The sequence below is a fragment of the Phaseolus vulgaris genome, chromosome 5 (assembly GCF_000499845.2).
Source record: "Phaseolus vulgaris cultivar G19833 chromosome 5, P. vulgaris v2.0, whole genome shotgun sequence".
Taxonomy (NCBI): Eukaryota; Viridiplantae; Streptophyta; class Magnoliopsida; order Fabales; family Fabaceae; genus Phaseolus; species Phaseolus vulgaris.
The window spans coordinates 6667402-6683800 of NC_023755.2; the positions used below are offsets into that span (position 1 = coordinate 6667402).

General features: G+C 32.1%; 2 protein-coding genes across 5 annotated transcripts; one reads left to right on the forward strand and one right to left on the reverse strand.

Moving 5' to 3' along the window:
- Positions 1 to 2168: 2168 nt before the first annotated feature.
- LOC137835001 (glycolate oxidase 1) lies at positions 2169 to 6934 on the reverse strand. Its single transcript, XM_068643292.1, has 12 exons — positions 6596 to 6934; positions 5716 to 5889; positions 5467 to 5591; positions 4741 to 4787; positions 4330 to 4407; positions 4127 to 4251; positions 3938 to 4004; positions 3790 to 3852; positions 3249 to 3318; positions 3071 to 3171; positions 2875 to 2979; positions 2169 to 2566 (listed from the first exon to the last, which is right to left on the reverse strand). The coding sequence occupies exons 2-12, from the start codon at positions 5850 to 5852 to the stop codon at positions 2369 to 2371; spliced, it is 1116 nt and encodes a 371-aa protein (XP_068499393.1). The 5' UTR covers positions 5853 to 5889; positions 6596 to 6934; the 3' UTR covers positions 2169 to 2368.
- A 4240-nt stretch (positions 6935 to 11174) lies between these two features.
- Positions 11175 to 14536, forward strand: LOC137835002 (uncharacterized). Of its 4 annotated transcripts, none has more exons than XM_068643294.1 (10): positions 11175 to 11273; positions 11634 to 12094; positions 12252 to 12305; positions 13021 to 13104; positions 13218 to 13343; positions 13481 to 13548; positions 13753 to 13822; positions 13959 to 14024; positions 14094 to 14171; positions 14269 to 14536. In XM_068643294.1, the coding sequence occupies exons 2-10, from the start codon at positions 11744 to 11746 to the stop codon at positions 14308 to 14310; spliced, it is 939 nt and encodes a 312-aa protein (XP_068499395.1). In that variant the 5' UTR covers positions 11175 to 11273; positions 11634 to 11743; the 3' UTR covers positions 14311 to 14536. The 4 variants fall into 4 exon arrangements, with proteins under 4 accessions (XP_068499395.1, XP_068499396.1, XP_068499398.1 ...); XM_068643295.1 differs by lacking the exon at positions 11175 to 11273 and adding an exon at positions 11327 to 11524; XM_068643297.1 differs by lacking the exon at positions 11175 to 11273 and having other exon boundaries at positions 11327 to 12094; positions 14117 to 14171.
- Positions 14537 to 16399: the final 1863 nt, after the last annotated feature.

The following is a 16399-nucleotide window of genomic DNA, read 5'->3' on the forward strand; positions in this document are numbered from 1 at the left end:
ATTATTTCTATTGCAGAAATGATGCACAAAAGGTGGCCACAAACAAATATTGACGATCATCGTTGGATGATAGGAATACACAAATGACACAAAGTGTATGTCCCCATATGTAATCAAATGCCCTTAGATGAAATCATAATCGCTTGAACTATTAGATCCTTTGTTTGTATTGATAATGCAAAAACTTATTTAAATGAGTTTGACCAGAAAATGAAATCATTTGTGTAGTACTAATGTGTTTGTTGAAGTTTGTCCAGAGAAATAATTCAATGAAGTAATCATTAGGAAATATCATATGCATTAAAGGGCATTTATGGTGAAATGACAAAACATTAATAAACAATAATGAAAACATATCAACACAGAAAAACGGTCAATTGCAATTAAGGATGCACAATCCCATGTTTACGTCCAATTCGATTTGCTAAAGGAAACATAATCGTTGTCTTAATTTCTAATTTTATCTTTCAAAGAAAAACCATCTCATATCATATAAGCATTCCTTAGTGGTTCAAAATTCTAGAGCGTGTTGGGTACATTTTGGGCAAAGTGTTTGGTTTAGTGGGATAGGTAAAGTTTCTTGCCCTAAGTAACTTCTAGAACCATGAAGCTTGCAACTAATTTTACCCTAAAGTCTGAGTGTTTTACCAAAATTAAGAACTTAAGGAAGACCAACATGAACTTCACCCTTTCTAGTTTTGTTTGATAAATCTAATCCTTAATTCTTAAAGTTGAACCTCATCATAACCCAAGGTTTGGACATCTTACAAAGAAGCATAAAATGAATCAACATGAAATAACAAGAGTATGAAGTGTTAAATGATCAAGATCTCAACAAATGACTTATTATTTTGGATGCACAGGAAAATTGTCTACAAGTTTGAAAGAGCAATCTCATAAACTTCAAAGATTTTGAAACACGCACAACCTACTCTTTAAGAGTATATATGGTCATCATAGTTGAACAAATTAACCATGCCCCTTTACTCAACGAAAGGAGTATAACAATGCCATCGTAAATTAAAAAATATATGTTGAAAAACTCTACACCAAGGACAATGCACAAACACTAGGTCATAACAAATCTCTTTGTGATGCATACTAATAGAAGCTTATCATACACATAAATACGTGCAAAAGCTCTTATTGTTTTTTCTTCGCTTCTTGTGTTTGAGAAGCTTCATGCACTAGATGACTTGTAAAAGAGTTTGCTTAACTTGTATAATCTTTCACATTTGTGTGAAGCTAGAATCTTGACAAGGAGTGATTGTATTTCATATCCACTCGGTTAAGCGTAAAACTGGTAAAAACAACTTTATTATTGTATATTCTAGAGGAGTTTAATGTACTTAGCTTGAAGATACATTGTGTACTTATTACTAAACTCAAGAGATGAATGTCTCTCTTTATCACTTCAAATTCCATCTTATAAAATTAACCTTATCTTTGAATTGGTATGAGATATTACCTCATAGGATAAATTCTTTACAAGACCAGAGACAATGATTCAAGCTACAATGAAAAATGCAGGACAAACATTCCTTATTCAAATACTAAAAAATTCAATTACTAGACAACACACTATTACGTTCATCAAATCATATTATATTTGATATAATGGATGTTATAAAAAATGGAAACTAAATTCTCATAAAAAAAAAATAATGATGTTGTCTCAAAAGTGTTGTGAATCGATAATCATAATTAAAAATACTTCCTAAACTCTCCAACAAGAAATTCTCAGTGCACTGTCAGAGAAAGAAACTCTCAAATATATAATTATAAATTTATGTAACCAAAAATGATGAGTTTTGTATAAGATTTAAAATAAAGAAATCTCATATAATAAGTCAAAGTTTATAACAATTTAGGAAATTTTATTTATTTTAGAAAAAAATAATGATTAACTTAGTAGTCATGTCACTAAGTGTATAGAAGAAAATAGAAGATATTTTCCATAGATTGAAAATAATCTCTTGAAAGAATTATTAGTAAAAAAGTTTTATAAATGAACTTATATATAAGTTAATTTTAAACAAAAAAAAATCTTCTAAAGATGTTTATGGAGATCCAAACTCTTTTATAAGATATGGAGAGAAAGTTGGTAAATTTTTACTTGATAAATTATTCAAAAATGAAGAATATACAATGAGTGAATGCAGCAGCAGTAGCCACAAAGTATCATGATGATATATATAATGCTTACAAAGAGAGCATAGAGTTTTCCAAACAGAAACCTTAAATGAGTTCTCCAAAAAGGAAAAGGAAAAGAAAGGATGAGAACAGTTTCATGAAACATATATAGAAGTGTTTCCCCATTGTTCTGCACCGCATTATGCAAACTTGGCTCAAATGAGGAGCAAGCTTTTCACAATAACGCACGGGTGCGAGGGTGAGTGCGAGGTTGGTCCCAATCAGTCACAATGTGATCACGAGTGATCTCCTTTAGGGAACGACAACCACTCAAGGCCATGGTTAGCTCAAACTCTTCACGTAGCATCTGCAACACTTTTCTTACACCAGCCTCTCCTTCAGCAGCCAAGGAGAACACCACAGGGCGTCCAATCTGATATAAAACAAAGCTTGTTAGTTGTTGCCACAGTTCTTGATATGTTATAAATTTGATATACACACACTATAGATAAGGTAATGATAAAAGATAGTATTAGATATGATCCAAAATATTCTTATAGACGGACACAAATGGAATGAAATATATGATGGTATTACTTTCTACGGTTTGGATTGATAAAAGAATAAGGATGAAAAATATAATGGAGATTGGAGAAATTTATGATTCCCTCCTAAATTTGAGAGAAATGAAATGGACTGAGAATTTTGTTTCATTCCAAAATGGAGAAATGAACTACTCACAAATATGCCAGAGGCACCTAGTGCCAATGCCTTGAAGACATCAGTTCCACGGCGAACTCCACCATCCAGAAATACAGGAAGACGACCTTCAGCAGCTTTGACAACCTAAGTTTCCACAAAAGAAATGCATATAACAGTTTAAAATGAGTGTGTTGAAGTTTCATGGTGACTAAGATGGTTACTTAAGTTGATGTACCTCTTCTAATGCTGATATGGTGGCTGGAACATAGTCAAGTTGTCTAGCTCCATGGTTGGACACTATAATTCCAGCTGCACCACTTTGTATAGCTATCCTTGCTGCCATGTTCAAGAGAAGGTATTAGTAAAATATTGAAAGAGGATGAACACATGAATACAGCTTTGGTTATCCTTACTGTCCTCAGCAGTCAGCACACCCTTCACCAGAATTGGGAGAGAGGTGATTGTTTGGAGCCACTTCACATCCTACAGCGTTCAGAATGATTATTTGGATGGACTCTATTCAGTTGAGCCTTCTATGCTCCAAAGTATACACAAAAAGTTATGAAAACAAATGTAAACTATGGGAAAGTTGAACTCATTACTCTCCTCTGAAGGATTCCAGAATGCACTTGTAGTTTTTTTCTGAGTTCAGATTGCAAGTAACTTATGAATCAAATCAATGAAGTGGGCAATGTGCCACTTGAGTTTTATGCAATGCAGTATTAACAAATTTTACTCTGTCAACCAGTTAGAAATCATTATGAGTACGACTTATAAAATAACTGTAGTAGAAGTGATCAACAATTTATGATTAGCTAACAATATATTATTTTTTATACTATCTGTATTTTGTATATTAAATTCATTTTACTTTAATAAATTCTTCTCTACTATAGGAATAGGATAATAATTACCAAGAAGAAAACAAAATGCCCTTTTGATTATGTAACATACCTTCCAACTTAGAGTGCGATCAATTTGACCAGAAACATATGAAGCAAGTCCAGAGTCATTTGCCTGAAAGGATCAAGACAAAAATTCAATTAGTGATAAAGGCAAGGAAATTAGCCAGCAGAAATAATTCTGTGATAACTAATCTTACTTTGTCCATCTTTCCAAGGTCCAATCCTTCAAAGTTCTTCAATGTCAAAAATGGTGGCAGTGTGAATCTGTGAGATACGTTTTAGGACTAATTTTAGTTCCAACGATTAAAGTTGAAACTCAAAGAAAAGCTACTCATATCCATTGAGAAATTTATATACATAACAAGGTTGAAGTGGAAGAGTTGTACCTGTTCTTGATATCAGCTTCTCTGCGTCCTAGTATTGGAGTATCAACTGTAAGGGCAATGGCTTTGAATCCAGCCCTTTCAGCTCTTCTCACAAGCTGAGCAACCACATTCCTGTCCTTGTACACCTAAAGAAAAGGAACAAATCATGAATGAAAATTCAAATAAACAGTGAAATGGAACTGAGTGAAAATTTTGAAGCTTACATATAGCTGGAAAAAGCGAATGCCAGGTCCTGTTGAAGCCACCTCTTCAACACTTGAAGTGGCCCACGAGGACAAAGTCTGAAAGAACCAAAATGTTACTCATCAATAAAGAACACAGAGCTCAATGGACATGCATTGGTAAACAACAAATTTGCAAGCATACAATCTTTTGAAGTTAATTGGAGTGTCTATGAGTGAAATATTGTGTGAAGCAACAAACAAATTTACCATGTACAACGAAAATATAACAGATTCTCAGCAATTCCACCAATTGAATTGAATCATTCATAAAGAAGGGATTTTTGTCACTAGTGATTGTAAATTTCTTTTTGCAAAGCAATTTGTCCGGAATAGATGGTGATCAATCAAGTGAAGAACTACTATATGAATATAAACATAAAAGAAAAGTACCATGATTGTTCCAGCTGCAGAGGCAGCTCTTGCTGTGGCATATTCTCCTGCATAAGAAAAAAATATGTCATCCAACATAAATCCAGCTCTAGGTAATTGTTTTAGTGGTGCTTGCAAAGGGTGTTAGAATTAAACTATTCATATAAAAAAAATGTCAACACATTTAAATTTCTTGCTACAACCCTATTATTTTAGTATTCCCAATAAAAAATGTCACAGATTTTGTTATCCATTTATCAGAACTACATGATAAGAATTTTCGCAGAATTACTGATGACAATCAAATTTGACTAACAAATAGAGTCACATATCAGAACTATGAAACATGTGATGGTTATGCAAGACATTAATTGGGGGGCACTACATGTCTGATGTGTCATTGACCTATATATCTGACGAAACAATGAAGGCTTAAGAAAATGTAAAAATTGTTTCTTAGATAAAACTTCTGAAGTAGTAAAAATGACAGAAGTCTTTTGTTTAGTCAATCAGATTCTCACTTTCTCTGGCATGAGTTATATTTAGTGAGTGAGTGTGAATGAAAGTTGTTTAGTTCAAGTTCAAGGATTTTATCTTGCTGAAATTGATTAGGAAAAGATGTGTCCTTAAAGCAAAAAAAAGTAATTAGAAAGTATGGCATGATCTTAGTCTTTCCTTTTGGCACAATACACACTAACCACAACTGAAAATTTACTTCAAGAAAATGTAAAGGAAAAACAATTATACCCTCGGGATGAGCCATTTTCTGAAAGGCTGTTGGGGCAATCATGATTGGCATGGATATTTTGAAGCCCAAGACAGTAGTTGTGATGTCTATCTTGCTCACATCGATAAGAATACGAGGCCGAAACCTGTATGTATATTTTTCATTCATATTTTCACCATGTCAATATTGCTTGTATTATGAAATGTCAAAGGAACAAAATTAATCATTATAGTTTCGAAATTAACTACTGTAAAAAATATAAATCTTACAAAATTCTGGAAAAGGCATTTCTGTTCTCTTGCAGAGTCCACTGATCCTCTGCACCAGATGCGTAGTAGTCAAACGCCATCTTTGGTAATTTCTGCTTTGCAATAGCCTCATACTCACTGACATTGGTGACCTCCATTTTCAGCACTGCTTGTTGATGTTACCCTTCAGGAATTCTAATATACATGTATATATATTCAGCTATTAGTTTTTTCATCACAATATATGGCTATAAACGTTTGAGGTATCCCAATGAACTATGGGTTGGTATAGGAAGACAACTACTATGCCAACCCAAAACTTTGGAATAATATTAATAGTTAATTTTGAGGCAAATTTCAGCTGAGAAAATTTTCAAATAAACAAATAACTGGATGCTGGAAAATATTTCCTAGATTTTGGATTAGGAGAAAAATAAACATTTTGGATGCACAATATGGGAAAAAGTTACATAATGAAAAACTCTTTCCCAAGAAAATCAAAGCTACATGCTACGATTTTGAACTAAGAATGCTCCCCATCACTTACATGGCTGAAGCCTTCTAAAAACTCTACAAAAGCATGGTACTATTTAAAAGGGAAGAACAACATGTCTATGTAAAAAGGAGTAACAACAAAAAACAGATGGAAAAAGATTGATGCTATGAGCTATCCCATCACAAAACTTGGTTCAGCAAGTGCGCCTTAACTCATGCATAAAATCAGTTTGGCAAACACAACCAGAATTGAAATGATAGCATAGACATAACACAAACACTACTATTCAATCTTCATTTCTGCTAGAGTCTGTCTAAGAAAGAAGCATGGTTATAAAGGCCACATGAAGTGATGACATGTTGAGCATGGAAACAACTACGTAACTGATGAGAAACAAGAGCAGACCTATGTGTGCATGCAGAGGAAGCAATGGAGAGAAACTCCTAGTGAGGAATAGAAACAGAAGGAAGTGAAAAATAGGAAGGGTTCATAAGTACATGGTGGAATAGAGACAAAGTTAGATGGCCCTCATATTTGTTGTAACGTGTATAGTTTCAAACGAAGGAGAATTGGAATTTTCAAGTGGATGAGCTTTTGGAGGTGAGTATTATTTTGAGCCAAATCTCATCAACAAAGTGAGGTGGTTCTCAGCCACAAACGCCTTGTGTGTTTCACAGCACTCTTTCTTTCTCCATTATCATTTCCATCTCTAAATTCGAAAAAGATAAATAACCCAAAAATAGTGAGAAACTGTTTATTTGATCCTATCTCATATACGTTTGAAGTCATTGAAACAGAAGAATAATACTCTTCATGAGTGGTACAAGTGGGTTGGGGCATTGCCTAGAGATAATCTAAAATATGCAGTCTTGTGTATAATCTCACTAAGAAAATGTGTGACATCACTTATCCGTTTTATTTATCTTTTTTGAAAAATGATACTTTCTGAACTACATATTAAAAAAAAAACATTTTACAACTTTTCAAAAAATTTTCATCTTCCATGTGTTTACATTTCCGTAAAAAATTATTTCTCCTTCTAGTTTTAATAATTATAATATGCAGCAATTACTTGGGTTGTCAAACATGTCACTATTCAGAAAAATTACATAGATATTTTAGTAGGAGAAAAATATTATTTTTACAACTTCATAGTAAAATTATTCGAAAAATATTATTTTGACAACTTAGTAAAACTACCCGTTTATAATCTTTCAAAATTTCTCAATCTCCTTAGATGGACCACATTTCACTAAAAATTTATATTTCCCACATATACACTTATATGAAACAACTTACTATTGGGTTCTCAATTTATCAAAACTCTATCCTCCACCTTTTAAAGGTTTTAGTGGCTTGTTATTATAATAAGTGATTTAAAAATAAGACTGGTATGAATTAGGTTTAATTCACTTTACAAAATATTGAAAATTACTTTCTTACAAAATATTGAAAATTACTTTCTTACTTATATGTTATTTGAGTTATATTACTATTTGTTGTTGCGAAATTTCCTACACACTTTTCAGACTTACATGTAAATTTTGTAAGAGAAAATATTTGGATATGAATGAATAATAGTCTAATATCAAATGATCTAATAGTATATTATTAATGCCTTCTTTAGCTGTTAAGATAATGTTTTGATATATAAATACGTGATGACCAAATTTTACTTACAACAATTCAGCCACATATTTCAATTACATCCAATTTTTTTGGTTAAATTGTATCACTTTCTTTTTCGGAATTGGTTCATCAGCAAGTTACGGCTTGGAGTGTGTTGGAAGATAAGTTAGTCACTAAGGCTAATTTTGAAAAGCGAGGGATCACAGTAATAAGTTTTATGTGTAGTCTTTGTGGGGTTGAGGAGGAGACTAGTACCCATTTGTTTTTTGAGTGTAGATTTGCATGGTTGTTGTGGAACCATTGTTACGTATGGTTGGGGGTGCAGAGTACATTTCACAACGTTCCACTGCTAAACTTCTCTCAGTTTAGGTTGTGTAACGTGTCTGCTTCGGTAAATGAGGTTTGGGGAGTGATTTGGATCGCACTAGTCAACGAGGTTTGGAAGCATAGAAACAGGGTAATATTTAAAGGGGGTGTAGTGGATGCTATGAAGCCCAGACACGGATACGGGTACGGATACGACACAGACATGAAAATACGGCTAAATTGAAAATTATAGGACACGGGACACGGCTATGTATAAATTAAAATGTAGTAATATATTTTGTTATATGAAAAAAATCAAGAAAAATATTTATAAGAATGGTATAAAAAAAGATGTATTTGTAAACCATAATGTTTAACTTATACATTTATTCATTTTCATTAAAAAATACAATTTCTAATTCTGGTTCATCAAGATAAGCTAACAATATCGAGAAATCCAGTCATCTCCTGTAATATCCCATAATTTAGTCACCACTTTACGCCTTCTACTTGAGTTCACCAATGCTCTGTTACTGGTTCTAACTCATATTTATAGAATTTATTTTTCAAATTATAAATTTTTTTAAGGAAAAAATATATTATTTATTCTTAATTTCCTTTTTTATTTCTGGATTTTCTTAAGATTTTTATATATATTTTTATTTAAATGATTTGTTTAAGATTTTATGATTTTATTTGAGATTTTAGTTAAGATTTTCTGTGAAATAAAAGTTTTATTTGAGATTTTAGTTAAGATTTTCTGAAATAAGAGTTTTATTAGAGATTTTAGTTAAGATTTACTCTGAAATAAGAGTTTTATTTGAGATTTTAGTTAAGATTTTCTGTGAAATAAGGGTTTACAGAGTGAACCGCGTCCCTCCGTGTCCAAGGAGTGGACCGTGTCTCCTCCGACGTGTCCAGGAAGAAGGCCGTATCTGGCCCATACAGCTGCGTTCGACACCGTGTCATGCACGCACCCGCCGCGTATCCGCGTCGCCGGCATGTCGGAAGTGCAAACAACTCGATTTTGGCCGTATCCGAGCTTCACAAAGTGGATGTAGTGGAAGTTTTTGCTTTGGTACAATTAAAGGCTTGGACATGAGTCACATCTAAGTCACATTCTGCGTTTTTTTTTTCTTTTTTGATTGGTGTCTTGACCCTTTGGTTTGTATGGAGATGGTCTCATGATGTACTCTTTTTAGTTGTAGGCTTGAGTACCTTAGTGATTCTCTCTGGGGTCAGCTAGGTGTATTATGTTAGGCATTTTTGGGAGTTTGCCTAACAAGAAAGGTTAAAGATTGTGTTTATGTATAAAAGTTGGATCACTCCTCAAGTGATTCATATTTATTCATTGTTTATTGTCAATAAAAAAAAAATCTGCAGTTGCAATTTGAACCCGTGAAATTTTTATTTAACACATTTACCCCTAATATATTAACATAAAACAAAAAAAAAAATTAAAGGTGAAAGATCTCGTGTAGTTATTTTCAAACCACGGAGTCCTGAATCCCTTTTTTGTCTTATGTGTTTGTCTCTTTTACTTTTCCATTTACTTTTAAAAAGTTTAACATAAAAATCTCGTATTTTTTTTAAATAGTTGTATTCATTTAAAAAAATTAATGTAGTCAAATGGACTTACATATAAATTTAATCAATCAACATTTTGTTAATCCCAATAAAACTAGATTCAGATTATTTAAATAAAGTATCACTTGTTATACATAAAAACGTTGTCCGATAAAATTAAAGAACTGTTCATTTAACCGAAATAAATATTTTTTTTTATGTTTGTTTTAATTTAATAAAAATAATAATATAAAAATAGGGTTATAAAACCAATATCAAGATATGGAAAGCTGTTAAAAAATGATCATGCTTATACCTTATATGATTGTATTTTCCAACCCTTGATATATTTAGAATACACTTAGATCAATAGAGTGTAATTAAATAAAATGACACCAACTTTTATTATTTAAATTGTTTAAAATAAGATCAAATAAGATAGATTTTATTTTATTTCATTCAATTTACTTTTGAATGGAAAGTATCTGATCATAAATATTCCCAACATAAAATAATAATAATTTAATTACATTTAGAAAAAATTCCGCTTATCTTTCCCAATGTTATGCTAAATGATGTTCACCCCCTCTAATTTTAAAATAGTCTCTATCTCTCATATTTTTTTATTTATTTAATAACATTAATTTTTTATATTTTTAATAAAGTGACAGTCATCTTTTTTTATTTTAATAAAAGAGTACTACATTAAGTAAAGTTTAATAAATAATTATAAAAGTAAAAAGTATAACAAAAATGAATATTTATTTTACAATTAGATAAAATGTGAGTGCTATTTAATAAAACCTTAGAGAAATTTAAGTCCAATTTCCCATATACTTTTATTGCATTGCAATGACTTTAGATTTTGAAACATGGCAAGGATTACAAGAACCTACCTTAAGCCTCTATTTGGATGGATCGAAAGACTTTGCAAGAGGATTGAAGTGATTTGTGCATTTTGTGTGTGTTTCCTTGGTGTATGTGAAGAATGTGTTTTTGCAAATTAAAAACAGCTTCACTATAGTAACTCATAATGAATTTTAATAAATCAAAATAATAATATTAATAACAATGAAAAATAATATTAACAATAATAAATAAAATAGCTTTTTCTTCATTTATTTTTTTAACTAGATAATTTTTTTCACACTCAATTCTTACTCAATTCTTACATGTATTTTTCCTTTCTTTTCACTTATATGAGAGTAAGAAGATGTTTTTTATGATTAATTAAAAAAATTTATTTTTTATTTTTATAATCATAATAAAAATTTATATAATAAATTTAAGATTTTAAAAAATTACTTTTTAAAATTATGTTAGAACCGAATTAAAATTTTCAAAAATTTAACAAATATTTTTTAAATTAATCATTTAGTGTCTTACAAATTTCATCATTTATCATTGTTGGACACTTATATTATACTATACACTCTTTTCCTATCTGTAGCACATAAAATCGCAATAAATTGATAAAAGCTCTTTTGGGATAGACAAGTGAACTATGCATGCAGGCATCACGAAAAGTACCACAAAATCAGGCTGAGCCCACTCCAAAATTCGATGAATAATAATGAGTGAGGTGACCCACTAACACCCTCTATAAGTTTCAATTCAGGGGCAGCTTTCTTTTTCAGTGCATATAATATTAATGTACTTTAAAATTTTTAAAACAATAATTTAGGTCTTCCTCTCCTATCGTATTTGAGTTGGATGATGATTGGTATTTAACTTTTTTTTTCATATTTTTAAGATATTAGATAAATTTTCCTTTTTCTTGAATATTTACTTTATAAATTATTAGAAAGACTTGTACAAGGATATATCATTAAGGTAAAAGTAATTTTGCCTAAAATTTTAAATTCTCCTGTCATTCCTTTGAAATTTTGAATGCTGATACATACTGGGTTTGTCCTGAAATTTTGCCTTCTATTGGTCTAAGTCTCCTGCCAACCATGTGTTTGTAAAATTGCCTCTGAGGGAAAAAAAAGGCAAAAGGGTACTTGAAAGTGGGGGTTACGAGGAGGATAGGTTGTTGTCGTACAAGGTTGTATGCTCATGGCAAATAGTAGCATAAACTTGGTGCTTCATCAGGGGTCAATGTTGCCCCCTGAGCTTCCTGTAGCTGCTCTACTGGGACCTTCATGCTTTCATTCGCTTTCTTCAACTTGGGCTATTTCCAATGGAGCCATTAATGTCTCACCTCAAAGGTTGAACTGCAGTGCAACTTGGTGTTATTGCTTCAGTTTCAGGAAATGTAGACGCAAATGGAAACTGCTTGAAAGAAGTTGCTCCACCAGTGAGTTTGTTGTTGCCAGTGATAAAAACTATGGCAATAAGCAGGTTGTTAATCTCACTCCCCGCCTCTACGACTATGTCCTAAAAAATGTTCGAGAGCCAGAGGTGAGGACTAAGGAACATACTGTTTTGCTTCATGCGTTGTTTTAATAAGAAAAAAAATTTGGGGGAGGGGGAGGGTATCTGAATTCTGCTGTCAACTGTGAAAAACTGTGTGTATTAAATTGCCCTTCGTGCTTATTGTAAAGTGACTGCACTTCAGATTCTAAGGCAATTGCGGCAGGAGACGGCCTCTATGCGTGGAAGTCAAATGCAGGTGTCTCCAATTATTTCATTCTTATGCAATTTTGCTTGCACTGTTTAGTAATAGAATTGTTAATATTGACTTTATGCTTGTGTATTTTATCTTCACTATCAAGCAGGGGTTTCTACTGCACATTTGGTTTTATGAAAGTGAGTAGCATTATTGTACCATTTATTCATTATGTGTTTCTATTGATGCTGTAGACAATTAATCATTTCTGTTGACCATATTGCTCTGCGCATCCTTGAATAAGAACACATAATGAATAATAGGTAGAATCATTTTGAATCCTTGATCCCAAACATACTGGTATGTTTGTAATTATGAATATTCAAATTATGTTCCTTTAAAGCTTATAGCTCGGCAATCTAATAAACAAGATTTGGTTATTTCAACACTTCTAGAGTTAGTTTATGTTATGAAATGAACATGATTGACCTACGTCTCGTAACTGGGAAATAAATCCAATTTAACAATTTTTGTTGAAGACTGAGTGGCTTCTTATTTAGGGACACATAATGGTCTTTGAATGTTAGCTTTGTGCTACTAGTGTTTTTGTATCCTGTCTGGTATCAAGTTTAAATTTGCGAAATTTGATGGGGCAAGTAAAGAATTGTGCTGGAAAGAATGTACAGTAGTCTCACTTGTCTTCTCTATCTTGTCTGTCATGTTTCACATTGTAATTTCACTTGATTAGCAAGAAGTAAAATGTTGACAATGCTTTTAGGTCTCCCCTGATCAGGCACAGCTGCTTGCAATGCTTGTGCAGATTCTTGGAGCAGAACGGTGTATTGAAGTTGGTGTTTATACTGTATGTACTTCATTCTTTACACACCATGCACTAGTTTTCTTCATGTTACATAGTAGAGGATGCCACTTCACTTCCATTATGTAATAAGTTATTATATTATTAATTTGATCCAGGGATACTCTTCACTAGCCATAGCATTAGTTCTGCCAGAATCAGGTCATTTAGTTGCCTGTGAAAGAGATGCCAAATCTCTTGATGTTGCCAAGAAGTATTATCAGCTAGCTGGTGTTTCACATAAGGTATATATGCTACACATTTGCTTTTGATTTGAAAAGGGTTCAAAATTTTTGTTTATCTCTTTTGAATTATGGGCACTTTTTATATTATATTTATGTACTGCCTGCATTTCCTGATGGCTTTACATAACTGGTTCTAGGTGGATGTAAAACTTGGACTTGCAATGGATTCCCTAGAATCTTTAATTCTGAATGGTGAAGCAGGAAGGTATGTGGATTTTTCATTTTCAACATCACTATGATATATGATTTGAAATTTCACATTCTGTTGCTGTGGGTAGGAGCTCTTCCACATTTGCTATTTTCTCTTTAAATAGTTATTGTTAATCAAGGATCCTGAGTATATGATATGAACATTGTCAAAGGAAAAGCAAGTAAAATAGAATTTAAGCGATATTACCTTTTCATGCAGCTATGATTTTGCATTTATTGATGCCGAGAAAAGAATGAACGAGAAATATTTTGAACTGCTACTACAGCTGGTAAGAACATAATAAAAACCGGTCAAAGGCATTCAGATATTCTTATGCTTCTTAATCACAAGATCTTTCATAATCTTTCTTATTGGGTTCCTATGAACTGTGTTATACTGATGCACTGAATAATTTATTGTTGCAGGTGAGGGTTGGAGGTCTTATTGTAATTGATAATGTCCTTTGGCATGGAAAAGTTGCTGACCCACTGGTGAATAAATTCTTCTGTGATCTCCTTTTTTTCCAGTTAAGTGAACCTGATTTATTGTACTATTTGCAGGTACATGACCCTAAAACTATCAGCATTAGAAATTTTAACCAAAAGTTAATGGAAGATGAGCGTGTAAACATCAGTATGGTAGGTTTATACCATATTTTTTTAAATATTAATACACTTGCAGAGAAAATCTGCAAGTTAATTTATAATTGGTTAACTTTTTTTTGGAGAATCTCAGGTACCAATCGGAGACGGGATGACGATCTGCCGAAAAGGCTGACCCATTTTTTAGTAATTTTTAAGTTCTATGCAATTGAACTTACACCCCTTAGGGGTAGTTCTTCTGTGAGATCTGAGGAAAGACAATTGTATAATAAGCACAAAATTGATTTGACGTTCTTAAAACTTTTGGAGTTGCAATGCCCATTCTCTTGGCAAGGATCTGAAAGAATACTGATGAATATCATTTTGATTCCAAAGTGAATATGCTAAACTAGATTATATGATCTTCTCTACCACAATTTTTGTACGCACCTAAGGTAGCAGCACCACCACATTAGCATGTACTTTAGTTACCTATTACTAGCACATTAATTAACTCATTCTTTCAAAAACAATTTACTCAATTGATTTTTTTAAATTATAAAGTCAAGAGAGTAGCACTCCATTTCACTTATGATTTCATTATTTCAATAAATTTTTTGACAAGTTATTTCAATAAATTTTAAATAATAATGACCATGTTAAAAAATGTTACTTATTTCATTGTATAAGTGAATATATTTGAGAATAAATGCTTTCATGTTGTACTAGACCAGAGCGGTCAGGACTCAGTGCTCAGTGGTCGGATCTCGGTGCATGGCACAGGTAGGTCAGCTCGGCTGTTAGGCCAGTATAATGGGTCATGTGATTGGACCCTGGTTGGACAAGTAAACCCGTTTTGCTATAATTAAGGTAACCTTTTGTACGTAAAGGCAAGGTGCTTAACAAAGGATATTTGTGGACCTAAGGGTGCACTTAGTACGTATGGGGTCTAGGTGAAGTAAATGTTTTCTTTTAAACCTAAGCCCATGTGTTTTAGGGCACGTAGTGGTTAGGTTGCATGTATAATGAAAGATAACGTAGCACCATGAGTAGGGTGCCCACGTAAGCAAAATGGATCCCTGATATCGGCACATGAGTTGGTGTCCTAGTGGTTATTCTGTTATTATTTTATGCACTCCTTGGAGACAAAATTCTCTTATGTTGTAGCACCTTGAGAGAAGGTGCCCTTGAACAGAATGTGTTTCTCTTGTTGAGTATGGTTTCAGTTGAGATTAGATTCTCATGATGGAAAGTTGTTACAAAAGGTAAGCTATAAAAGGAGTTTGAGATCCCAAGTAAAGGTACGTTGTTTCTAAGACTTAAACTGAATACTTCTTAAATTATAGTAAGCCCTTTACTGACTTGATCATCGGAGTGCAATCAACAGGTAGGGTCCCCTCTGTCTCAATGGAGCTATGTTCCAGAGCAGCAAGAGATATGACGAATTCGTGAAGAGACAGACGGAGTTAGAACTTGTCATCAGAGTCAACAGGCAAGAACACATGTATATAAGAAATAATCTTCACAATACTTCTACTTTATAGTTGTCAATTGTAGTTTTCAATAGTTCATCATTCAAGTGTCATGACATGTAGCGAGTTCCCACTATAGATATGTAAAGATAAGGGCATCCATATAGTTTAACTAAAAAAAACTACCTTTTCCACGCATTTGGTTAGATTTTGAGAGATTAGAAATATAGAAAAATCAACATTTTTTCTTTAATAGAATAAAATAACTATATAATATCGTACTATAATTAATTGATTGATGGTATATTGATAGGATATGTTTTTCTTATCTTTTGTTTATTATGATTTTTTTTTACTTTCACATTATTTCTCATATATGATAATTGTTATTATTATCATTATCATTGATGTCATTATTGATATACTATTGTTATTATTGTTATCACTTTTACTATTGCTTTTTAAGTCACCACCACTCTCATATTCATCATCTTCAATATTATCATTATTCCTAATATCAAACTTCTACTCTTAGTCCAAAAGTTATAACTAATAGTCATAATACAAATTTTTCCACTTAATAATATAACAACTTAAACACTATTAATGTTATTACCATTATGGTCATCGATATTATCATTGTTATTATCATCTTATTATTGTTGTTGTCATCACTATTGTTATAATTATATAAGTAAGGAGCTCTTCATACTATTATTCTTATTACCATTATTGACATCAATATTATCATTGTTATTATCATCTTGCTATTGTTGTTTTCATCACTATTGTTATAATTATAGAAATAAGGAA